Source organism: Notamacropus eugenii, chromosome 1, assembly GCF_028372415.1.
Source record: "Notamacropus eugenii isolate mMacEug1 chromosome 1, mMacEug1.pri_v2, whole genome shotgun sequence".
NCBI classification, from domain to species: Eukaryota; Metazoa; Chordata; class Mammalia; order Diprotodontia; family Macropodidae; genus Notamacropus; species Notamacropus eugenii.
Window position 1 is genome coordinate 698,733,044 of NC_092872.1, and position 26,417 is coordinate 698,759,460.

Here is a 26,417-nt window from a genome sequence, read left to right on the forward strand (position 1 = left end):
ACATTTGCAGCATACACCATAACGCATTGACAGGATACATTATAACCATTCCAAGGGGTATCTTGTCAATGTGTAGTATTCTTCATACCTTCAGGTACATCCATTTCAGTCCATGCAACATTGCATCCTCGAAACATCACGGAATGGGTTGAAACAAAGATGCGTGGAAGCAAAGTGGACTGTCAACTTATAGGTACAATAATGAAAAGTTGATTTCATTGAAATAGTCATTCCTTTAGTATTCATTTTTAAAAAGCAGCTAGATACATAAGTGATGAACTCTGGCAGTAAAGTCAGAGTGACTGCTTTATATTTAATCTTTCTCTGCATAGGCCTTAAGAATATTTATTGGTACATTTTGAATGTTAGGGAGAGAAATAGCTAATGGTTGGATGTTTTAGCATTTGATGTATTATAAACAAATTACATCTCGTTAAATATTGAGAAACATTTCCTTTGACATTATAGTACTGTTTTATAAGTAGACTGAGAAAAAGTATAGAATTCAGCATCCAACTCTTCAAAATTAGGTATTAAAAGTGAAATGGGGCATACATTCTTAGGCAATTTCGAGATTTAAGTAATAGGTTCTATATGCTAAGTATGAGAAATTTATTGTAGGTTTACAGAGCAAATTTATTTAAAGTATATGGAGGATAGAAGGGCCTGTCTTGCTATATAGTACATGGGATCATGAAGAGTTGGACACAACTGAGTGACTAAAGAACAACAACAAATTACAGAGGAGACATTGAATTTTCAGTACTGTGGCCTGTTAGGAAATAACCTTGTCTTTTCACGAAGTTGATCCAGTTTAAGACATTCAGTCATCATTTGAGAGCTGCATGTTTATGAAGTGTTTAGAAGTATGTTTGTGTGTGCATATAGGTAAATACACACGTATGTGCACACATATCTACATATATATATGTGTGTGGATATAGACACTATACTCTTGCCAGTTTTCCATTGTGTGAAAAGAGGATTGGATTAGGGTACTTTGGTGCTGCATTTGAATACTATCTGTATGATAACCTCAATATTGATAGCAGTTAAAATAAAGAAGCCTGCCTCAGGAAGAGTCTATTTGTTACCCATTTTCCCCAACTTGTTACACATCCATGCAGGAGTAGATATTACCTTAAAACAGGTGTCTGTAACCTTTTGTGTTGTGGACCCCTTTGGCAGTATGATAAAACCTATGGACCCCTTTTAAGAATCATGGTTTTAAATACATAAAATAAGATTACAAAGGAGAACAATTATACTGAAATAGAGATGCAATTTTTTCTCCTATCCAAGTTCATTGATTCCCTGAATTGATGATTGACAGATCCCTTTGGAAGTCCATGAACCCCAAGTGAAGAACTCCTGCCTTACAGGCTAGAAGGAACCTGACAGTGACTTACATTATACCTGGGCTGAAGGGAGAGGATTGATTGTGTATTTTTTTAAAAGTTACTTGTTGAGTTTGATGGAGGTATTAAAATAAGGAAGATGATGTAGTGAATTGTGTCACCTGTGAGGATTGTACATATATTTTATTTGCCTTCATTGGGCACTCCATAGTTTCAAATTATTCACCAAGTGCATTTTTACATCTCAGCTTTCACATCTCCCATGTAAGTTCATATTAGTGTAAAGGGAATAGAATGTTGATATTAAGTAGATGACTTTTACTTGTCACCTGGATGAGGATGATCGTGGTTGAGTACAATTAGGTAGGTGTAAGTTGAATTATGGTACTTTGCATCATTAATTATGTTAGTTTTTAAAGTTAAGACAGTTGAATAGTTTGATTTTTGTATGTGCTATGACATTTAGTGAAACAGGTTTTATTACTTTAAATTTAGTATATTTCAAGGCAAGAAAGAGTGGAGGAAATAACTTTCTTGTTTATTTAGTGAGCTGAATAGATAGAGATTTTGAAAAGAAAAGTCTTTAAGTACAAAGGCTCACTGAACGAATCTTGTATATTTTAATGTGTCTAAATTGTACATATGTATGTAAATGGTGATCGTATGACATGAAGACTGAGTGACTCAGATAAGGTTCTTCTTAGAATAATTTTGCTCAGTACTTTATAGTGGTCACTTGCACACTGAGGAATTTAGTGGGTGAGATTAAGACTTTGAATTCTCTATGCAATTCATGTTGTTCCATCAGAATTATGCCTTTAAAAATTGATTCCTTTTCATTTTTTAAAAGGTTTTTGGTCTGGACCTGTGAAAGAAAGAATAAAATATTATTCATTTTATAAAAGCTACATAGTTTCTTAAAACTTTTAAATTATTTTTTTGTGGCACAGAGTCTGTAAAATTTTTACAGAAGTAATGTTGATTGTGGTAAGTGGGGGGCTTGTTTTGTTTCTGTTAATGGTGATTTGAATTTTCCTGAGTTACTTACTATGAATTCTTAAAAGATAAATTGCTAGAATAGTGTAGTGAAGACATGAATTTATTATTGAAGATATGTTGTAAGGCAGGATACCATTTGGCTAAATTGACTGGAAATTCATTCATTGATGTTTTCTGAAAATATAAATTGATGGCAGCATGGTAATTGAGAATAAAAACACAAGATTGTGCTTTTCATGATACCATAACACTTAGAGCTGATTTTTTTTAGTTACAAAAGATGCATATCTTGCAGTAATGATGGATTCCATAGCTTTTTGTTAATTACAAAAAGAGCATACTATAAATGTTTAAAAAAAAAAGGAAAGAATAATATGAAGGATAATTAATTTTGATTTTTCATTAAAGATTGAATTTAACTAGGGGTATTATTATCCTTTCTTTTAAACAGGGGAAGAGTATCAGCGAATTGAGTTTGGTGTTACCGAAGTTATTGAACAAGATGAATCTTTACTGAATAACACTGACTACAGTATTTCAAGCACACTGAATCCTCAGGCCCCAGAATTTATTCTTGGTTGCACAACTTCCAAAAAAAACCATGATGACATACACAATGAAACCAACTACAACTCCATCGACTGCCAGTTCACAAGCCCTGTGCTTGCTTTGAATAATGGTTCTAATGCCGAAGCTGAAAATATAGAAAGTGACAGCCTTTCTGGTGGCCTGGGACAAAGAGAACGTAAAAAGAAGAAAAAAAGGCCACCTGGATACTACAGTTATTTGAAAGATGGCAACGACCATATTCCTACAGAAACCCTTGTAAATGGTCATGCAAATTCATCAGTACTGAACAATATAAGCACAGAGGAAACAGAATTTATGAGAAATATACCACCATCAGCTATACCAAGGACTTGTAATAGCCCTGAAAATTCTGTGGACTTCATCAGTGACACTGTGACTGATGATTCTTTTCCTAGAGCACTAGACAATATCAGGACTGCAGGGCAGCCTGAGGTATGCCATGTTACTAATTTTGAACAGTCTTGCATCCCTGCAGAGGCTGGCAGGAGTAGCCCATTAAGGACAGCTGTTGCACAGCCTTTTACTGGTACTACTGAAAATCTTGGAGTTGCTAATGGACAGACACTTGAATCCTCTGTCGAGGGCCCAGCTGCCAATGGGGTAGAATTGTACACTGTGGAAAGCACTGACTCAGATCCAGCCAAGCATGACAATGCTTCACCTACTGCTGAAGTCACAGCCCCTGTTACAGGATCAGTTTCTATTAATCAGCCTGCTAAGTCTTGGGCTAGCCTTTTTCACAATTCTAAGCCCTCTGCTTCCACACCTGTGGCTTATGTTGAAACTAAATATTCCCCTCCTGCCACATCTGCTCTGGTCCCTGAAAAACAGGTTGAAGTCAAAGAAGGGCTTGTTCCAGTTTCAGAGGATCCTGTAGCCATAAAGATTGCAGGTATAGTTGACAAAGATTACAACTGAAAGTGAAGACATGAGCAATTGTGATTGACCTTTGATCAAGGATTTTGAAGTTTTTATAAATAAAATGCAACATCATATTTTAGACATTTTTTGGATTGAAGGGCCAAAATTAAATTGTTGCAATTCTTAAGAATTGCAATTTTAAATCGTCTGCCTATTTTATGATAAAAAATTAAATAATATATACTTCTAAGCACAAAGAAATAATTATAATTCAGTGTTAAATGTTTAAGGTCTCATGTTTTACTAGAACAGACAAAAATTCTTTCTCCAGTTTTTGATTCAGTAGTTCCATTCTGTTGCCTAGCAGTTTTGTGGTGGTATAATGAAGTACCCTTGTTGCCTTAGGGTTATATACACTTAATATAATATTCTCTCTCTAGTTTGCATTGCATCATTTTAGTATATTTCCAGTTTTTTTTTAAATAGTAATAAAGTTTCATGAAGCAAATAGTTGACTTTTAATAAGTATCTCTTTTGGAGTGATTATATATGAGAAACTGAAACTGATTTTCTTCAGTATTTCAACTAACCAAAGATTGGATTTGGACAGGAAAAAAAAATCAAACACTTTTGTCCTGAGATAACATTTTCTTTAAAAATTCCAATACACAAAAAAATCAGAGCTTGGATTTTATGTGTCCACAGTAATAACATAATTGATTTTCAAGGCTCCCTTCTGTTTAAATATTCAAAATTGACTGGTTTCAGGGCATTTATACAAACAAAAAAAATGAAAGATAATTTTTTGAAATTCCATTATGTCCAAAATTGAGTCTGCCTTGTCATGTACCTGGTCCTATCAAAGAGATTTGCATTTGGTGCAGTGTTGTAATATTGAACTATTGGGGCAGCCTGGTGGTACAGGGAATAGAGAACTGGCTCTGAAGTCAGGTAGACCTGAGTTCAAATCTAGCCTCAGACCCTTAACTAGGACTGTTACCTTGGGCAAGTCACTTAACTCTGATTACCTTTTCCCCCCAAAGTTTGAATTAGTATACCCTGGGTAAATTTCTTTGGATCCAGAATTTTAAAAGTTTAGCTTGTTACATCAGAGTGACAATGAAAGCATAAAAGAATTTATCTTTTTAAAAAGGATGTGATGGTTGAAAGAAGTTTTTATGAAAAGAAAAATCAGGGTATTTTTGGTTCAGAAAAATTTTTTAGGTCATTTTACCTTATAAAACTACTTTTACCTATAAAACTACTTTTACCTATAAAAACGACTTTTTCTTTTTGGTATTTTGGAATCCTGTTAAAAAGATCCCTTATTTTCAGTCAACTAATTCTACTCAGTTTAGCTGTGTACTTTTTATTTAAAAAAAAAAAAACAAAACAAACCTTCAAATCATCTCCTCTTTTAGCTTTATTGAGTTGCAGAGTATATTGATGTGAATATGAGCTTTTTCATTACCAAATCAGTAAAGGAACTTTACCTTCTGAGTTAACACCAAGTCAGTTATTACACATGAAGCAGAAAAAGTTTATGTTTTGCCATGTAAAACTTAGAAGGGCAATGGTTTGCACAGTGGCATTCTTAGAACCAAATATTTTAAAAATCTTGAAAACCAGGGAAAACTTTCTGATACCAAAGTAAAAATTATTACCTGTAGCAGAATTGTTGTTGGTGGGGGAAAAAAACCGTATTCCCAATCATATTTTACTTCTAAAAAACTATTACTTTTGTCACTTTTTTAGAAATGTTATTTTCATAACTAGATGTCTTTGAGGTGAAATAAACTTTCATTTTTCTGTTTTGCATGTTTAGTTTTGGAAGCACTCAATTTTTAATGCTTTATATTCAGTCTTAAATTTTATATATGACCTGCAGAGTTAGAAGAACTGGGTTTAAATTCTTGCTCTGCTACTTTTATTACCTTTTTGATCCTGGACTAGTCATTTAACCTTTCCTTTGCCTCAATTTCCTCATCTCTAAAGTGAATGAGGTTGGATTAGATGACTTCTCAGGTACTTTCTGTCTCTTAAGTCTGATTATGATCCTGTGATCCACACTATCCATGTTGGTTATCCATGGTTCAGAGTTAAGAGTAAAAAACTTCTTTGGATATCCCCAGTAAAATTCATTTTGGGATTTGGCATGTATTTAATTTCTTCCCCTTCTTTTCTCTTAACAGCTCTTAACTGACTTTTCTTATGTTTTGCTTAGGCTGGTATTAGACTTTTTTAATGCTTGTATACACCCCAGTTGAAAAAGAAAACCCCTGACACATGTTGCACGTACAGGGGAAGTCAGCTTGAGATTTAAAAATTTCCATTTAATATATATACTGCCAGTCCAGAGTTGACTACATTCAGATAATTGAGAAATAGACTAATAGAATATCTTCTTTTGAAATGAATCTACTAAGAGTTTGGCATGAAGAAGAAATACATTGGAAGTGCCATGTAGGTCTTTGGACCAGCACCCCAGTCAATCCTTTCCAAGGGAAATTACTTAACCTAAATAACTTTAATGAGAAGTTAGATTACTCCTGTGAACTAATTCCATAACATACTTCTTGAGAAGAGTCATACATATGTATATATATATAAAATTTGATTTGATCTATCAGGTATTAAAAGTACTTGGTAGCAATTTACAAAAATTTACTCAACTTCATTCAAAATAATGCAAATTGTGGAAGCCACATGACAACAAAACTAATGTGTTTTCAAAGTACAATTCTTTTTTCACATAGACCCCTGGCTTTGTCTTTCTGTATCAGTTATTAGAAATACTTGTACTGAGTTGATGGCAATTTTCAAAATTTTCTCCTAACATCTCTTAAAGTAAGACCTATTATGGCTGTACTGTTATGTTAATTCTCCCCTAGTGGCATGAAAGGCATGAACATATTTCACTAAAATTTCCCCTTTTTGTAGTTTAAAATAGTATACAGTTCAGTTTTTACAGCAGAGAGAATTTTAAGTTGTTTTAGGTAAAGGTCATAATATTAAAAATCTGTTTAAGATTTTCAAGTCCATTGATTTAAAATAATATATTGAATTCTAGTTATATAGAAAGTTTGTTGGACTTTGTTGTAATGAACTTTGACCTATATTAAATTATTAAGATGGATATACCACTTGCTTTGTAATTTTGTGTTTGTTGTTGTATATGTTTAGTTTGAAGTCAAGTGTGAACTGTCTTTATGGGCTCTCCATTTTGTAGATTTTTCCACAATCCATTATTATACCTAATTGGCTCCCCTTCCCTACTGTCTAGTAAGCACCCTTCTAACATTATTTGGTGTATGCTCAGGAAGAAATGCAGTCTAATTTCAAAATCACTAGAGGCCAAAAAAGGCATAATAAAAAGGTGTACTATTTGGAAAAGAAATAAGAACCACACAAAATATCTTGAAGTCAACTATAATCAACTCTTTATAGTTTTTTTCTTGCCAAGCATTGCTTCCATCTTTTTGTTGACATCATTCACTCTTCCCAAATCCTTTCTTAACAACTACCAAGTGTGTCTGTTTACTGTTACTTCCTGTATGCAGTCTGCATTGAAGTAGCAACTGGAAGAGAAGGTTTTTAGAAAGCAAAAACCAAGTTTCCTCCTCAATCCTGGGAAGGTGTGAACTAAGAAGAGAAGTGAGGAAGGGGAGAGAAGGATAGAGGTTTAAAGGGGAATCTCTTGTACATTCCCACAGGGAATAGGAAGTAGCTGAACAGGTGTTCAGTGTAGAGAAGCCAGATGAACTTAATAGCTTGTCCCAAATTAATTATTTTGAATCACTTATATTGATATATATATGTAAGCCATATATTTAAAATGTATCATTTAGATTTTGCTCTTCCTTTGAGATATTTGCTAAAGTTTGATCTTTTAAGTTTTTTTCAAAATTGACTTTTTTTTTCAAATTGGCTTTTTTTTTTTTTAAAGTTTTGCATTATTTATAACCACACAGATGAACTTTTTGGGGGTAGGAGATGGGGGTGGCATGACATATCATCCCATAGCCATTCTGTAAAGTGTCTTAACCTTGTTAAGAGTATTCTTTTGTAATTTACATTTCTTTAGACAAAATTTGCTTAGGATTATTTTAAAAGAATTATTGCAAACTGTGTAGGTAATAGGAAACAAATATAATTTGGTAAATGTTTAAATGAAATAGAACAAAACTGGTAGGAAAAGTGTCTGGTTAACTGGTTCTAGCCTTGCCTTACCCACATGGCTTCAGGACAGGGCACTTTTTTGGGCTGCAGTTTTTTCATCTTATAAATGAGTTACACTAGATGGTCTCTCAAGGTCCCTTTTGATGTTAAAAAATAATGATTCTCCTTGTTCAGGGAAGAAATATAATTGATTGTTTAGTTTTTGTTACTCTGTATGTCATTTATGATGTGAGGTTGGGTGCTGACAGTACATCATTAACTAAAGCCCATCTGTATATCTTTGAGACCAGAATTCCCTAATAAAGCACATTTAGTCATAGAATGTCAGTTAGGAGGGACCTTAGAGATGTCTTGGACTAGAGAGTAGCCACCTACAAGTTAGGAAGTGAGGTCCCAGAGAAGTAAATTTATAAAGCTGTACCTTTTCGCTAAATGATGCCTTTGAATCCCCTCTCTTTATTGGTATTATTAGAGATGGAAATGCCATATTGTATTCATACTTTAGCTAAGGCTTGCCCTTGGACAGTCCATAGTTTGTCCATGAAGATAGACAAAACCTTTTTACCCTGGTAAAACCTACAAGTGTGTGTTCTACATTGGTATAATTTTTAAAAACATATAGCCTCAAAAGTAAGCATAAGTATTTTTTTATCTTCTTGGCTTAAAAATGAATAAGGAAGGTAGTTCATTTTAAATCTTAAACTTGAACAGGTTGTTTACAGTGAAGTATACATTACATTGCTCAAGCACTCAGTGGTTTTTAGAAAAATCACTTGTAGATTTGACGTCATGGTAGTTTAAAAAATTACCAAAGCCATACTGTGTTCTTTAGCTGAAAACTGCCAAAAAAGATAATTATGATGTGTGTCTCTGTTCTGTAGGATCTAAAGTTCAACTCTCCCACCATAAGACATAAGCTATTTCCATAGCCAATAGGTAGTAATAAATGTTGGTCACTTTGCTGTCCTTCACCAGATCAGGTGACCAAGATAGCGTGTCCTACCAAATGTGTGTTAATGAGGAAAAGAAAGACTTGGAGCATATTCTGGACAGTTAGGAAGATTCCAGAAAAGCAGGTCAAGAACATCTGAATGTCGGTTACGTGTCAATTAATGAGTCTTAAGAGTCAATGAAAGTTCTGCACCTGAAGTTTTCATGGATTTTTAAATGGTAATATGACCTTTAAATCCTAATTTTGATGGGGAAGCCAATTTTAGATGCATAAAGTATGCATAGTAGCAAAATGTTACTGTTTGTATAAGAAAATGTACAATGCTTGAGAAGTGATACAGAGTTTATTATAACTAATTGAATGAGATACAGAAATTTAATGTATACCAGCTGTGTATGGTATACATTAAAAAATAGGCCATCAACCGGCTTCATTTTTTTATGCTTTAGCAGATTTCATAGAGTTTGAACTCTTTCATCATTCCTGAGTTTAGTTTGAGCCAGCACTTGTGTTCCTGATTATTTTTAAGTTCTCACTTTCTTTGCTTATATAGTATAAAGTAATGATAGTTTATTCTGAAATCCTCTGCAGCTAGGTAGTATTGCACATGAAAAGGATGGGTAGGTGTGGGACATAATCTACATAGAGCTGCTAATTAAAATTATAATGTGGGTTGCCAATAAGGTACCTCTCAAATTAAACAAAATAAAAAGTCAGTTCATTCAACTCCTGATTGCTTGCATTGATCAAAGTCAACTACAGATCATGTGGCATAGCTTACAGTTTATAGTTGGTTTAGGAATATGAAGGGTATATCCCTAGTAACTTGACTCTGTGTTGCCAAGGATATGTATAAAGTGTGTAATTCCACACAGAAGTTAACATATTGTAGTCCCCTGTTTGAGCAGAGTTGGGGTTGGAGGGGGGAAGAGTGTTGGTGGGAGGAAAGCATTAATTTTTAGACATAAATGATTGCATCACCTTTGAATATGAAGAACATGCATCAGAGCTTGCTGAAACAACCTTGACTTGATGTTGAGGTGTTTGAGTTCTGTAACCTTGTGTAGGTCAGTTCATCTCTCTGAGCTACCATTTCCTCATTTTACAGATGGGGACAATAATACTTGAATTACCTGCCTCACAAGGCTGTTAAGAAAGCATTTTATAAATTGTCAAGTGCTATACAAATGTGAACTATATCAGATCATCATGCCAGAAGTCTCACAGTCGTACAGTAAGCCATATCACAGTTTATTGTCTCCTCCCTATTTTTCCCCCATCAATAAGAATAATAACCAAGCAGCTGCTTGTTAGGGGACAATTAAGGTAAATATCTCCTTGAGAGATGCTCATTTTGAATTTAAAGGTTTAGAAACCTTTTCTAACTTTTGACCTAGGGTTCTTTTTTCTAATTTCCCTTTCTTCTCCCTTCTTTTTCTTTGCCTTTTCACAATCACTGATGTTATCCATATCTTCTGTGTGCATATCCCTCTTTCTGACTTTCTTCTGGCACCCAGAACCATGTCTTAGACATGGTAGGTGTTTAATACATGTTTATTGTATAGAATTGTTCTTACCCTTTTTTTAATACACTTTTGCCCTGTTCTTCCCCTGTTAAGTCTCCTTTTCTTCTGTTTTTCTTTTTGATTCAGATGCCCGTGTTTCTCAGTCCCTGCCCTGTATCCTCCGTCTCTGCCTTCTCTTATGTTTTTTTCAACCTGTTTGCTATGAGCTGACTTCTCCTGACTTCATAGCCTGAGTCACTCTGACTTCTGCTTCTGACTATGTGTTCAAACTCATTTTTTCTTTTACTGTAACTGCAAGCTCAACACAGTAGAATAGTGAACTTCATTTAAGCAGAGTAAATAGTAAAACTGAGAACTTTAAGCAAAATTTACCTTAGTTTGCCTTTAATCAGTAATTGACTGTTTTGAATGGTAGTATGAGAATGTTTCATTTTTTTTGTGCAGTAGTATTCTTTGACCACAAGGTGGAGAAGATACTCATTAGTGAACGCTGTAAAATGTTAATCCATAACTTGTTTATTTCATGGTCTTTGTAATTATTTTGCCAAGCAAATGTTTCATAAATGGGCACCATAGATGTAATTAGACCATAATATTTTCTGAATGGTCTTACTATTGAAATCATTAAATAGGTTAGTAACTTTTGGCTTACTCTTAAATCTTTACTTTTTATTGAAAGGGAAATTATATACATCCATAAGAAGGCTATAGAAATTAAAAGCTTAATTTTTAAAAATTAAAGTTTATTTCTCCTGTGATATTTCATTAAGTAGACATTTTATCTATAAACTTATAGAAATTGAAAAGCACTCTGGTTAGAGAGTTATTCTAGACATATTATTTGTTTTACGTTTTAAGCTCACCTTTCTGAAGTGAAATATTATTTGTCATTATTTGCTCTGACTTTGCCACAGGGTTGTCATGAGGACCAAATACAATTTATGTTATAAGTGAACTTTGATTTTTGGGTGGGTCTACTCTGATTTTATCAGTGCAGAAACTCCTTCCACCAATTCCCTCCTGCCCTCTATGACTCTTGTCCATATTCAGCAAATATAGTGGAGGCTTTTCTTTATGTCTCTTGACATGTGGTTACCAGGAGAGGATATGGACTGAACTTAGGTTATATGTGTTCTTAATACATGATTAGACCATCCTTTTTTCATATCATATATTTCTTTGATTACATTGTAAATGAATACCCTTTGTAAACTGTATTTCCTTGTGTTTCCATTGACTTTAAAGAAATTTGCTTCTGTAATAGTCCTTCCTTTCATGCAGATGAACATTTATTATTTGATTACTTGTTTTGAGGAAAGAAAGAAAAATTTAGGGTTTCATACAATTTGAAGTAGAAACATTTCATTGAAAGATAAATAGTGTATAAGGAGTTTTGTTTCAGATATATGAGTGGTTATATTTTACTTTGAGACAAAGTTCAGTAAGAAATGTAAAGAAACATCCTCTAAATAAGACATCAGTAGTCAACTGAGAACCTAAGCTTCTTTGGGGGTATGTCCTATATATAATTTCTCTTATATATGTCATATATATGTTATTTCAGAATATGTAGCCCAGTGATGGACACTTTGGCAGAATCTTTTTAAATTGAATTTGTTTTAAAGTTTGAGTGGGGACAATTTCTTTTATATTTTAATTAATTTACATTTATGTTGACTTCTCAGGTTTACAAAATCTTCCCCAATATTCCTGGGTAATAAGCAGTAATACCCTGATTTTAAAAGTCAAGAAACTGGGGAAGGTGAAATGATTTGCCCAGGGTCACACAACCAATGAACTGCACAACTTGGAATCAATTCAGATCCTTAGTCTCTAAAACGAGAGCACTTTGTTCTATATCATGCTGCCTTATACAAATAGTAATTGATGGACAGTCCTTATTTGAGTCCTGTAATTTAGAAAATTAGACAGGTGATTGTAATAGTACATTGTAACAGTACATTGTAACAGTGATTGTAACAGTAACATTTTTGTGGCTCTTGGCATTTTACAAAATACTTTGTTATTCTGATTTTTAAAATGAAGAAATTGAGACTTGGAGAGGTTCAATGACTTGCCCAGGGTCACACAGATAGCAATAGTTGAACCTGGGGATTCAGGTCAGATCTTCCACCTCCAATTTCATTTCTCTTTATACTGATCCATATAGTATTTACATGAAGCAATTTTTCTCTTTTTGAAGATTCTTCTGTATGGAAAAACTTTAGAATGTCTGCTGCTATGTAACTGTAATAAATGAACCCAGTGTTTTAAAATCTGTCTTGGAAAGAACATTGGATTTGGAGTAGTCCAATGACCTGTAATTCAGTCCTTCCTCTGTCATTTAGTACTTGGGTGACCTGGAATATGTCTCTTAATCTCTAGGCTTTGTCTTGGTAACTTCTGAAGTTCTTTCTAGATATCATAAATCTATGATTTTATGATCTTTTTATGTCAGATTGTAAATTGGCAATATCTGCTTGAAATGGATGAAACATGTTTGCAGTTAGTAAAGGAACCACAAGGGGATGCCAGAGACTTGATTTTAATGTTGTAGAGCCATTGAATTTATATCCTGTTTTTTCCCTAGATTATTATGACCTAAACAGAATGCCTCTCAAATAGACATTTTATTGTATTTAAATATTTTGTGAATAATTGAGGTACTTGCAGGTAATTTAAAAAAATCTCAGTTTAACAAGAGATTGTCTTTTTGTGTTTGGAGTTTTCCATATTTCATTAAAATTTTGATGTTTCTGGAGATTAGGATCCTATTTCAAATAACTAATTCTGAGTGTTATTTAGGACACAATAAGATTTCAATCTTAGTATATATTAATTATCTCAAGAACTTTATTCTTGTGATGAAAATGTAATATATGAACTCACTGTATGCAGAAAAGTTGCATGTTTGTTTATAGAATAATTTTTTAGTGCTTCCTGTTCTTTGAAAGTTGGGTTCAAACTTGAAGAAACATCAGAAAGGGCTTGACAAGGCCATTGAAGGGTAGAGGAGTTAGCTTTGGCAAGGAGGGTACTGCTTATCTGAACATGTAGGGAACGAGAGTTGTTTCATGACTCTTGAAAGTTTTGTGGAATGGAGGGAAATTGAGAGTATGACATGGCCTTAACCTTCTCTAATAAGAGGAGTATAGAAGATGTCTAGATTGGCTGCTGTGGAAGAATTGTGTTATTAAGAGATAAATAAGAGGCCTCATGATCATTCATTTATTTAAAAAGTAAAATTTCATTGACAGGCAGTAAGACAGAAGAGTCTAAATTATAAAGTTTGAATTAATGAAATTTAAGAACATAGGCAGTTTTGTTACTTTTCAAGTGTATATATTCTAGTCTAAGTATATTACTGCAATGAGAATTAAAAGGGATTGAGTTAGGGCAAAGATGGAAAATTTTTCAGAATGCAATTGAACTAAGACTGTTGTAGAGAGAGAAGTAGGTTATGAAGTTGTCTTTTATTGAGTATGTTTCATTGGCAAATTCCCTTTCCTGAGATTAGATTATAGCAGAATGTTTTGACTAGGCTTCTGAAATTCACATTTAGTTAGTACAAGTTTCAGATAAACTCAGTATCCATTTACAAAATGCCATGCCCAGTGTGTTGTGTTAAACCCTGGGAAAGATAGAAGTTAAAGCCTGTCTGCTTTAATGGAACTTCGTCTAGTGAGAGTGGGGTTAAGGTAAATCTATGGTCCGTGTATGGTTATAAAAAAAAAAAAACAAACCTGTACCATGATTGCAAAATGTAGTTTTAATGCTGTGAGAGATCTGTACTTCATATGTAACTCTACATAAAATTAACATCATTATAAAGCAGAATAGACTGAAATAATATCACAATCACTGAATCTTACAGTTGGAAGGGACATCAGAAGGCCATGTAGTTTAACCCATACTTGAACAAGGATTCCCTTTACTGTTTTTTGACAAGTGCTTATCTAGTCTTTGTAGATACATAATGAGAGGGAAACCACTGCCTTCTGAGGCCATCCCTTTTGGTGGTTCGTTGTTAGTTGTTCCTTATCTCTGCAGTTATTACTTCTGGTTCTACTCTGTGAGGCCAGAAGCAACATATCTACACAAGTCTTGTATGAGATGGGCCTTCAGGTACTTACAGATAGCAGTCATATCCCTCTTCAATCTTCTCATCATCCCTAGCTCCTAAAACTGGCCCTCATGTGGGGTTATCTTAAAACCTTTTGCCATCCTGGGCACCCATCTCTGAACGTAATAAGCTTATCTTTTTCCTTCCTAAAATGTGATACCAAGAACTGAACATAATATTACAGATGTGGTCTGTCTAGACCTGAGTATAGCAAGAAATATCATGTCCCTAATCCTGGACATCATGCTTCTCTTCATGCACTCTAGGATTGCATGAGCTTTATTGTTTGCCATGTCACACGGTTGAGTAATTGAATTTTCAAACCACTAAAACTTTCAGATCTTTTGCAGCAAATATTATTTAACCATGCCTACCCTATCTTGTACATTTGAAGTTAATTTTTACAGATAAGCAACTGTAAGTCTTTGCATTTATCATTTTGGCATAATGTTTGCTGAGATAAATTTGTAACCCTAACGAAAATTTCCAGGGAATGAGGAGGTCTCAGGAAGTACAATATAACTGACCCTACAAGTTCCTAGTTGTGAATTAACAAGTGAAAAGTGCTTCATCCTTATTTAAGGTCGAAGTGACAAGTGCCACAAACACATCACCTACTCATTTACTCCATTTCCTGGATACTGTCTTGTGTGGTATTACTTAGTTTCACAGACTTAGTAACCACAGGAAAATTTGTATAAGCATATTCATTGTAGGGAAAGCACTCCTTTATGGTCCCCAGCAGAATATGAAAGCCCATGTTAAATGTGGTATAATGGAAAGGTTATTGGATTGGAGTCAGAAAACCTAAAAGCATGTTTTAACCTCTTCCACTTGTTAACTGCTCTATAGAGCAAGTCAACTTCCCAAGGATACTAATATTTGCCTCCCAGGGATACTAATATTTGTTTACTTTATAGCATTGAGAATCAGGTGACGCTATATGTGGAATTGCTTTGGAAAATTGTAGAGCATTATATTAGGAATGGAAATTCTAAAACCTACCGTAACTGGAATTTTACATTTTTGTATCTGTTTATACTTAAGTCTTAGGGTGGGGAGAGTCAAGGGAAAGATGTTTAAGTAATCCATATTCCCTGCATTCAAAAAGCTACAGGCTTTCAAGGTAATTACTTAATAAAAACTTTGAAGTTATATTTGTTTCTCTATATTTCAGAATAGCTTATATTGATCTTATATTTGCATTCTGAGTTCAAATTCAGAATACCACTACTCTATCCACCCTGTTGAGAGTTAGGGTTAGGTTGTATAAGTTGTGGAGGAGCAACCAATAAATTTTAACCTTATGTACATTTGTACAAGGGAAGGCATTATATTCCCAACATGTATATGGTAGAAATAACCTCTCTAGGTTAGTCACTCTCCATGCATTCTGAATTGAGGAGCTAGGAAAAGTTACTGCTATAAATGATGGTGACTTTGGACTCAAAATTTTGTGTGATGGAATTTGAAAGCCAGTTACTTCTAAATTAAGGGCTGCCTTACATTAGTGGTTTGTCTCTTGAAAAAAGTTGATCTTTAATTCCATACTGTTCTGTGTATGGCTGTGTCAGAAATGTTTCTGTTTGTACTTTTTTGTTAATCAGTTTTAAAGCAAGGAGGCAGCATGGTTTAATGGAAATAGCATTGATCTTGGTGTCCTAACTTTGATTGAATTATGACCATCTTTGTGACTTTGGGCAAATAATTTCAACTTTTCAAGATCCCTGATAGCATAAAGTTCTGTAATCCTGGGTTTTTGAGGGGAAATAATAAGGTCTTGACAGTTTTTGTTTATTTGTTTTTAGCAGTTTTGATACTTGTTCTTTAAACATTTGAAATCTTGTTATGCATGTTACTGTGATATAGACCAGAAGTGTCAAACATGCAGTCCCAAAAGGAGGTGAAACTACTTTAAAATGTAGTTGGGACACAATTAACAAATTACAATACAGAAGAACATAGATAATGTTAATATTTGGTTTTCTAAGTCAGTATGCAGTCCATAGGGATCCTTATGTGTGGTTTAATGGTCCCTATTTCTATTTAAGTTTGACACCACTGATGTGGACAGTAACTGAGTAACTAAGCATTTATGAAAAAAAGATGCTTTTCATTAGAACAATAAAATTGAATTAGTGTAGGATAGTTACAGACATGGGCAGTTTCATTCTTCTCTTAGTTAACTCCAATTTTGTTTCTATCGTTAGGGAAAAATAATTGCAACTTAACTAATGTTTTCCTTTTTGTGTATCTCTTTATTAAAAGTAGGACTTTGGAAAATGGAATGAAAGAATTGACTTATATGGCACTTGTCTTCATTTATTAAATGTGTGTTATCTTTAAATTTGCAGAATTACTAGAAAATGTAACGCTAATACATAAACCAGTATCTTTGCAACCCCGGGGGCTGATCAATAAAGGAAACTGGTGCTACATCAATGCTGTATCCTTTCCCAAAATTTGTTTACCTTTTTTAAAGTCATCTTCCTATTCAATTTAATCCAGGAGCTCTTTATTTGAGGACTGTGAACTTATTTTTAAAACTATTTTGTTAACTGTTTCAGTGTAATTTGATTTCCTTTAGCTTGTAAATGATAGTAAACCAAGACTGATGGGTTGAACCAAAATTTTGAGGTTCCTTCCACTTGGAGCTTGCTCAAAGTTTGCTTTACTATTCACTAGCCATACATAGAGTGGGTTTACCAGATTGAAATGGAATTAAAGCTTTTTGATCAGCTAGAATTTTTATTAAAAACATTTTGTACGACTTGAATGAGAAAGGGAAAAGATTATGTGATTGGTTAATCCTTATGTGTGCTCAAAAACTGAACCATTATGATTTTCTTATTTTATAGAAGTTTTAAGTGATTGTATGTTTGATTTGTCTTAAGGAAACTTCATTTCTTGATTTTCCTTTATCCCTCCTTAATGCTGTTATCTAGACTCTGCAGGCATTGGTGGCTTGCCCCCCAATGTATCATCTAATGAAGTTCATTCCATTGTATTCCAAAGTGCAGCGGCCATGCACATCAACACCCATGATAGACAGTTTGTAAGTAGTGTCTTTAGGAGTGTTTATTGCTGTGACCTGTCTTTTATACTAAGAGATTAAGTAATTTAACAGGATTTTGTGCTTTCTGAAAATGAATATGCATTTCTTTTGAGTATTGTGATGGATTAATTTTGGCTAATGGATCCACAGAGGTTAGGTATTTAAAATCATTATGGAAAAAAATAGCATTCAGATTTAGCCATAGAGATGGTTCTGAAGAATTAGCAATTGAAGGCCATCTTTCTCTTGGTTTTGGTCTTTTAAGGAATATTTTGGTTGTAAGTATCATTTAATATGATGTTCTGTGATCTGAAACTAAACTTCATCCAAAAAAAATACCATTTCCATTGCATTTTTCACATCTTTTTCATTTTACTTCTAGTGTTCGACTAATGAATGAGTTCACCAATATGCCAATACCTCCAAAAGCCAAACAAGGTAAGTTGATTAGTTAAGTGGTGCTCTTATTACACAAAGTAAGTAATAGAGAAGGATAAGGACTAAATTGGCTTAATTTAAACTTCTTATAAAGCAGAATATTCTCATTTTATTTAAAAAATTTCATTATAGATTAGGAGATCTAGGTATATATCAATCAGTCCACAGCTATTAAGTACCTTTTATATGTCTGGTTTAGAAATAGGCATACCAAGCTTCTTTTGTTATAACTGCTTTCTTCCATTTCTGAATATGCTTTAATTTTTATATCTTGTGTCTTATTTCTCTTATAGCTCTTGGTGACAAGATAGTGAGGGATATCCGCCCGGGAGCTGCCTTTGAACCCACTTATATTTATAGACTACTGACAGTTATCAAGTCAAGCATCTCTGAAAAGGTTAGAGAGTTCTCTAGTGTATTTAATATCAAGTTGTGGCGATTAGGTGCCTCAGCGTGGATAGAGCCTAAACCTTGGATAATGCAGACCTGAGTTCAAATCTGACCTCAGACACTTAGTAGCTCTGCGACCTTGGGCAAATCACTGAACCTGTCTGCTTCAGTTTTCTCATCTGTAAAATGGGGATAATAATGGCATCTATGTCCCAGGTGTGTCTGAGAATAAAATGAGCCATTTGTAAAGCTGTTTGCAAACCTTAAGTGCCCTATAAATGCCAACTATTATGATAATTAATTGTATTTATTGCCAGTCTGATTGTCAGTCTGCTGTGTAAAAAAATACTTTTTGGCATTGGATAAAATACTGGGACTACCAGAACTTTGTATCAGATTCAAGTGTAGTCTAGAATCTCCAGTGTGGTACCAATGACACTTAAGAAGTATTTATTCACAAGAAGAAAAAACCAAACACATTTTTCCTCATGTCTGATGTTGGATCAGGGTATGCAGTGATATAGAAAGATGGAGGTATAGTTCATTGTAATGTAACAGGACACTAGTTGACGCCTGTTGCAATGTAGAGCTTAGTGCTTTGGATTGCTTAGAATTTAAATACTTCATTTTATAAGGAGCTATGGTGGCATTTGAAATCAATTCTTGAACACATTTATAGCTTCATTTATTTTTAGGTTTCTAGTAGCTAATATTTATATAGCACTTACAAAGCTGATTATGTAAATTATCATGTTAGAGCCCTATACTAGTGTTGTGAGATAAATATTACAGATAAGTTGTCATTTTATAGTTGAGGAAAGTGAGGCTCAGAGGTTGTGCGCCATAATCAGGCAGCCAGTAAGTGTCAGAGGTGAGATTTGAGTCCAATTTCAGTACTTTTTCCACTAAGCCACATTGCTTCATGGATATTTGGCCTCTACTGGGTCTAGTTATCACCATTCATCACCTTTTTGTGTGCCTTCTAGTTCTTCTGTATCTTACAGTGGGGCAGTAGAAAGAGTGATCAAATTGGAGTCAAACAAACTATGTTCAAATCTCAGCTTTTACTATTTTATTACCTGTAAGACCTCAGACAATCCATTTAACCTCTCCATTTTTTGTTGACTCATTTGTTTAAAAAAAAAAAAAGATAAAGAAATTGGACTAGGTGACTTCTGAAGTTCCTTCCAACTCTAACTTTATAATCATGAATCCCTGATGTAAGATCTATACACTTTCCCTGTATCCGGTTGAGATACAGATATATGTCCCCAAAGGAGTACTCAGAATCTGAAGACAGATGACCTTGTTTCCCCAGAGACATCAGAAAGGAGAGATGGGAAAGTGAATAGTTTGCTGTTTACCTTGCAAATATTTTGAGAGTGATAAATCTTGCTTTTCCTTTTCAGGGTCGACAAGAAGATGCTGAGGAATATCTAGGATTTATTCTAAATGGACTACACGAAGAAATGTTGAATTTAAAGAAGCTTCTTTTACCAAATAATGAAAGTAGGCTATCCGAATTGCTTTACTTACCACAGAACTATATTGAGGAAGTTCCGAAGAATGGTTTTAAATAAATGTTTAGTGACTGTTTTTCCCACCATTCTTGCTTTCTGTAAAAAAAAAATTAGTAATTTACTTATTAAATGTCTAGTGATCCTACCTACGGGTCTGCTTCTAGAAAATTGTCTTAACAAAGTATTCAAAAGAAATGTTATTTCTGGAGAAAAAGTATTATGCTCAAGAAACATAAAGGTGCTGTCATCATTATTGACAGGTTTGAAATACATGCTACATGTAAGGTATTGATCTTAGGTAATGTCCTAGGTCAATCAAATCTGAGCACCATATTGCATTGATACTTTCCAAAACTTTTGTAAAAATATTTGTACTTTTGAGGCAGTTTTAGCTAATGTACAAAATTTTTTAAGTTGAATTTTTAGGCTTTTCCACTGAACTAAGTACATATTCCAAATGATTATCTTTTGAATTCTAGCACCTCTACCCTAAAAATAATATATATGCTCTAAATAAATTCAAGGAAGAACATTGACTGTTTTTTCATTTTGATAACCTGAGTAGTTGTGTTGGGTAGTAGTTGGAGTTTTAAAAAATGTAAATTGGAAGCCTTTAAGTAGCTAAAAATTTTGCTACCATTTTTGATAGATGAAAATATAAACAATGTTTCCCTTTTAGAATTTTCAGTTTCCAATGGACCTGAGACACAGTCTGTACCTGAAGATGAACACGGACAAGGAGAAGGTAGTGAAGATGAGTGGGAACAAGTTGGTCCCCGGAACAAAACATCAGTGACTCGACAAGCCGACTTTATTCAGACTCCAATCACTGGCATTTTTGGGGGACACATCAGGTGTGGCATCTTTGTAAAATATTTTCCATCTGTGTAGCTACTTCAGTACTTTGGCTTGTTCACATTATTTGGCTCCAAAATGCTCTTGTTGCTTTTCAGAACAGCAGATTTGAAAGGGACCTCGTCCTTGCGCGGCAGCCTGCTCTAATTCTTAGGCAATGCCTCCTTTCAATGTCCGACATTTGCCTCTGGAGCTTTCATCCATTGTTCTGTTTCTTCCATCTGGGCCAAACTGAACAAGTCTAATTCCTGTTCCACAGATACCCTGTCTCCCCCAAGTCTCTTTAGTCTTCTCATGTGGCAAGAACAGCTCAAGGCCCTTCACTGTCCTGGTTGCTCCCTCTCCTCTGAATGGTGTCTGTTTCATTGGTTTGCTCCCTAAAATGTGTGCGTGGGACAGAGAACTGCGTTCTGTGTGTGACCTGATTGGGAAGATGGGGCAGACATTGCCACCTCTGGAAGCTCTACCCTGAGAATGCAGCACTGTGCGCCCCGGGAAGCTTGCAGTCGAGACCTTGTTCAGACACATTTCAGGCGACTGTACCAACCTTCCCCCCCACCCCCCTTTAGATTTGGAAAGTTTAATTCTTTTGAACCCAAATTTTACATTTATCCCCATCAACTTTAATTTTATTAGGTGTGTTTAAATCTTGGCTCTGCTTCAGTGTGTTAACTCTCCCTGCTGGCTTGGTGTCACCTGGAAATTTGCCATTTAAAGGGGCATTCTGACAAAGCTGGTAGATCTGTGGGCAAAGCAGTCAGAAAGATCTGGGTCCATAGCCCTCCTCAGATACTACCTATACTACCTATGCTGTCCTGCACAACGTACTTTCTCAGACCCAGTTTACCCATCTATAAAATGAGGAAACCTTCCAAGGTGGTTGGGAGCGTCATGATACATGTAAAGCACTTTGTAAACATTAAAAGTACTACCCAATCACAGGCCTAAACATGGTTCCCTGGGGGCTTGCCACAGTGGGCCCTCTAGGTCAAAATGAAATTCTACCTCAATGCACTCTACGATTTAGAAGTAGAAAGAACTGTGGAGTTTAACTGAACTCTGTCATTTTACAGTTTATGACAAGTTACAAGTTACAGTTACAAGGGGTGTAACTGATTCAGAAAGAGTAGTAGATTGGGAATGAGAAGACTTTGCTAGTTACTAGTTTTGTGACCTTGGGCAAGTCATTTTCTTCACAGAACCTCAGTTTCTCTATCTAGAAAAGAAGTTTGAACTAGATGATCTCTAAACCTTTTTACTGGCTCAGAATTCTGTGATCCAGTCTAGGAACCAAAGCAAACACCCATAAGGCCAGTACATTTTGGTAGAATTGTTAGAAAACGCCAAGTCAAAGCTCTCCTCATGCTGTTAGCCAAGTAGCTCAGGTCTGAGGACCGGCTTTTGGTTTAAACTTTTTGGCAGATGGTGGAACCGAATTAGCTTCTCTGTGACACTGATCTCAAATGAATAAGGCTCTTTTAAGTGTAGAAACAAGTCAAGGAAAAGAATTGACTTATTTCATCATGATGTTTGTTTTGTAAAGGAAAAGAGAGGGACTTAAAACCATACTCAAGTTTATTTAGTCACCAAGCAGACCACAGAAACAGTATTACATGTTGAACTACTCTGAGATGAGACAGAGAGCATCTAAAATCAAGTCTCCTGCTGGCTCTCCTCCTGCCCTCCACTGCCACATGAAGCATCAGAAATATGGAGAAACAGCTAAGAAAGTATGGTAGAATTGGTACTTCCTTACTTGGAGGAATGTGTTCACCTACCCTCCTGGAATGCAAAGCCATGTAAAACATATTTCCATATTAACCGTGCTGCAAAAAAATTTTTAAAGCAAGAAAAATAGAGAGAAAAAATATACTTTAATCTGCACTCAAGAGTTCTCTCTCTGGAGGTGGAAAGCATCTTTTATCGTGGTTCCTTTGGAACTGACTTGGATCATTGACTTGATCCAGTTATCTAAGTCTTTCACATCTGATCATCCTTACAATACTGCTATTGGTATATACAGTGTTCTTCTGGTTCTTCTCACTTTATTTTGCATTAATTCATATAAATCTTCCCAGGTTTTTCTGAAACCATTCTCCTCATCATTTCTCATAGGACAGTAGTATTAATCACAATCATTTACCATAACTTATTCAGTCATTCCCCAATTGGTGGGGAATTCCTCCCCAGTAATTCTTTGCCACAACAAAAAGAGCTGCTGTAAATGTTTTTGTGCATGTGGGTCCTTTTCCTTTTCTTTTGATCTCTTTGGGATACAGACCTAAAAATGGTAGCACTAGATAGGAGGGTACGCGTAGTTTTATAGCTCCTTGGGTATAATTTCGAATTGTTCTACAGAATGATTAGATCATTTCACAACTCCAGCAATAACATGTTACTGTCCCTGTTTTTCTTCATCCCCTCCATCATGTATCAGTTTCCTTTTCTGTCATGTTAGCCAGTCTGATGGGTAAAAAGGGGTACCTCTCAGAATTATTTTAATTTGTATTTCTTTAATCATTGATGATTTAGAACATTTTTTTTGTAACTATTGAAAGCTTTGGTTTCTTTTTCTGAATATTGCCTGTTCTGTCCTTTGACCATTTATCAGTCAAATTTATAAATTTTTATAAATTTTATAAATTTGACTCAGTTCTCAATACATTTGGGAAATAAGGCCTTTATCAGAGAAACTTGATGTAAAATTTTCTCCAAATTTCTTGCCTTCTGATTTTGGCTGCATTGGTTTAAAAAAATTTTTTTTTAAATATTTAAATTTAAAGTAATCAAAATTATGCATTTTATGTCTCATGATCCTTTATGGCGCTTCTATTATCCATATATTTGATAGGCAAATTTTTGTTTCTGCCAAACTGCTTTCTAGTTTTCCCAGCAGTTTTTGTCAAATAGTGAGTTTTTGTCCCAAAAATTTGGATTATTTTTTTTATTTATCAAATACTAGATTACTGTGGTCATTTACTTGCATGTAATGTGTACCTAATCTATTCCACTAGTCAGCCACTCCATTTCTTAGTAGCAGATTGTTTTCATGATTACCACTTTATAGTACAGTTTGAAATCTAGTACTTTTAGGCTATCTTCACTTTTTTTTCATTGATTCTCTTGATGAATGACCATTTTTACTTCCAGATGAATTTTTTTTTTATCTCTATAAAGTAATTCTTTGGTAGTTTGATTGATATAGCACTGAATAAGTAAGTTAGTTTATATAGAAATGTCATTTTTATTATAATGGCTCAGGCTTCTCGCAGAAAAGTAAAATTTCTCCAGTTGTTTAGTTCTGCATTTTATTTTAGATCTGTAATTGTGTTCATAAAATTCCTGGGTATGTCTTGACAGGTGGATTCCCAAGGATTTTATATGCAGGAAATTCACTTTCTTTCAAAACATTTTGACAAAGTTGAAAGTAGAAAGAATTGCAACCTGGTGATGGGATATAGTGAAAATGTTTGTAGGAGTCATATGACATTCAACTTAGAGGAAATGATATGCTTTATTTCAGATTATTTTTGTTATCTGGCCCTTTGAAATAAATAACTTATCTTCTTTCCTAATGATTAGCTTCAGGAGGTAGTGGCAGAAGTTTTATTTTCTGTAATCTTTGTTTTTCTCTTTTAGATCTGTAGTTTACCAGCAAAGTTCAAAGGAATCTGCCACTTTGCAGCCATTTTTTACCTTACAATTGGATATCCAGTCTGAGAAGATCCACACAGTCCAGGATGCATTGGAAAGTCTGGTGGCAAGAGAGTCTGTCCAGGGATATACCACAAAAACCAAGCAAGAGGTATTTTCATAGAAATTACGAGCTGTGAGGGAGAGAGCCCCAGGCTTAACCAAAGGAAGATGGCAGAGCAAGAATTTGAACCAAGGTCCCTGGATTGAACTCCCGATTCATTGTTTGGTTCCCTACACTAGATTGTTCAAAGCAGTTCTATCAGTATTGAAATTTAGAAATCAGATCTCCAGGAGAGAGAATATGAAAGAATTAATTCTTAATTTACTTTTTCCCCCTTAAACTACCAATAATTTGTTGCTTAATCATTATATTACTAAGTTAGCCTAAACTAAGCTAATTAAACTCAATAGATTCACGTTCCCTTGGATTCATTACAATTTAATTTTTTCCTTAATGTGGATTAAACATGCATTTAGTTTTAGATTCCCAGCATTCAATGATCCCATGGTGTTGTATGACGTTAGCTAAGCATTTATTAAGCTCCTTCCATGTGCCAGGCAGTATGGTAGGTCCCTAGAGGTATAAATACAAAAGATGAGTTCATTCCTACTCAGGAAGTTTACATACTGTCAGAGATAAAAATATACATAAGTATATACCGATTAAAGATAGGCAGAATAAATACAGCGTAATTACTGAAGGTGTTAGAGTTGGGAGGAATCAGTAAAGGCTTCACATAGAAAGAGGGTATTGCTTAAGCTGCATCTTGGAGGAACAAAGGGATTCCCAGGTGATGGGTAAGGAGGGAGGGCATACCTGAGATGGGTATTCTCACAGAACTGCCAGTGTGAGGGCACAAAGATGGGATGCAGTGCTGTTTCTGTGTGAAGAACAGAGGGGGCTGACTTGGCTTAATTGGAGAACACAATGAGGGGCATATTGTGTGATCATGACCAGAAAGACAGATTGGGGCGAGATTGTGGGAGGCTTTGACAACAAACAGAAGAGCTTACACTTCATCCCAAGGAAATAGGGAGAGTTTTCTTTTTTGTAAAAAGAAAAGATTGAGCTAGGTGACCCTTAAGATTCCTTTCCATTTTGATTTTTTTAAAAAGTTCTGTGAACCTGATTTGTTCTAATTGACACACATAAAGAGATTGATGTTTCCATCATCAGGGCTTTCTAAGATTGCAACCACAGCTTAGGGAGAGAAGATTGTTTCAAGATATGGAAAATGGAAAGCAAAGAAAAAAGAAATTTGTAATTTAATCGGTACTGCTGAACAAAAACAAGATGCTGCTACTTTTTACAATGGTTTCTATGTGATATGGCCTGTATAGTTAATCGATTACTCAATAATTGCTTTAAATAGCTTCTTATTTAGTACTTACAAGATAGAACTACAGGCTCCTTAGCCTGACATTCATGCTTCTTTACGCTTGATTCTAAGCCATCTATCTTTTCCTGCTTTATTTCACCCTGTTCCCTTCATGAATGTGTATGTTCTAGTCAATGTGAACTATTAGCTGTTCTGTGGTGTCATCTGCTACTCTCCTTTCTCTGTGTTGCTTTCTTGAGTCTTGTGTATTCATAAGGCAGCTGGTGGTGCAATGGGTAGAGGGCTGGACCTGGAGTTAGGGAGACCTGAGTTCATATCTGTCCTCAGACACTTAGTAGCTATGTGACCCTGGGCAACTCATTTGACTGCTGTCTGCTTCAGTTTCCCTATCTGTAAAGTGGGGGTAATAATGGCACCTACTTTCCAAGGTTGTGGGAATCAAGTGAGATAATACTTGCAAAGCATTTTGGAAAACTTAAAATGCTCTATCAGTAGTAGCTATTAGTATCATCATGATTACCCCTGTTGTTCCTA

At 34.8% G+C, this 26,417-nt stretch overlaps 1 protein-coding gene across 4 annotated transcripts in view; it reads left to right on the plus strand.

Moving 5' to 3' along the window:
- Positions 1 to 26,417, plus strand: part of USP10 (ubiquitin specific peptidase 10) — a 73,925-nt gene that overhangs the window by 40,086 nt on the left and 7,422 nt on the right. For 3 of the 4 annotated variants that reach the window (XM_072636215.1, XM_072636214.1, XM_072636217.1), the window contains 9 exons: positions 95 to 193; positions 2,809 to 3,840; positions 16,944 to 17,035; positions 17,535 to 17,644; positions 18,027 to 18,082; positions 18,376 to 18,479; positions 19,882 to 19,981; positions 20,672 to 20,846; positions 24,487 to 24,652. In XM_072636215.1, coding sequence (XP_072492316.1) covers positions 95 to 193; positions 2,809 to 3,840; positions 16,944 to 17,035; positions 17,535 to 17,644; positions 18,027 to 18,082; positions 18,376 to 18,479; positions 19,882 to 19,981; positions 20,672 to 20,846; positions 24,487 to 24,652 — 1,934 coding nt within the window. The remainder of the gene's footprint in view (positions 1 to 94; positions 194 to 2,808; positions 3,841 to 16,943; positions 17,036 to 17,534; positions 17,645 to 18,026; positions 18,083 to 18,375; positions 18,480 to 19,881; positions 19,982 to 20,671; positions 20,847 to 24,486; positions 24,653 to 26,417) is intronic. The other variant, XM_072636216.1, reaches the window with a different exon arrangement.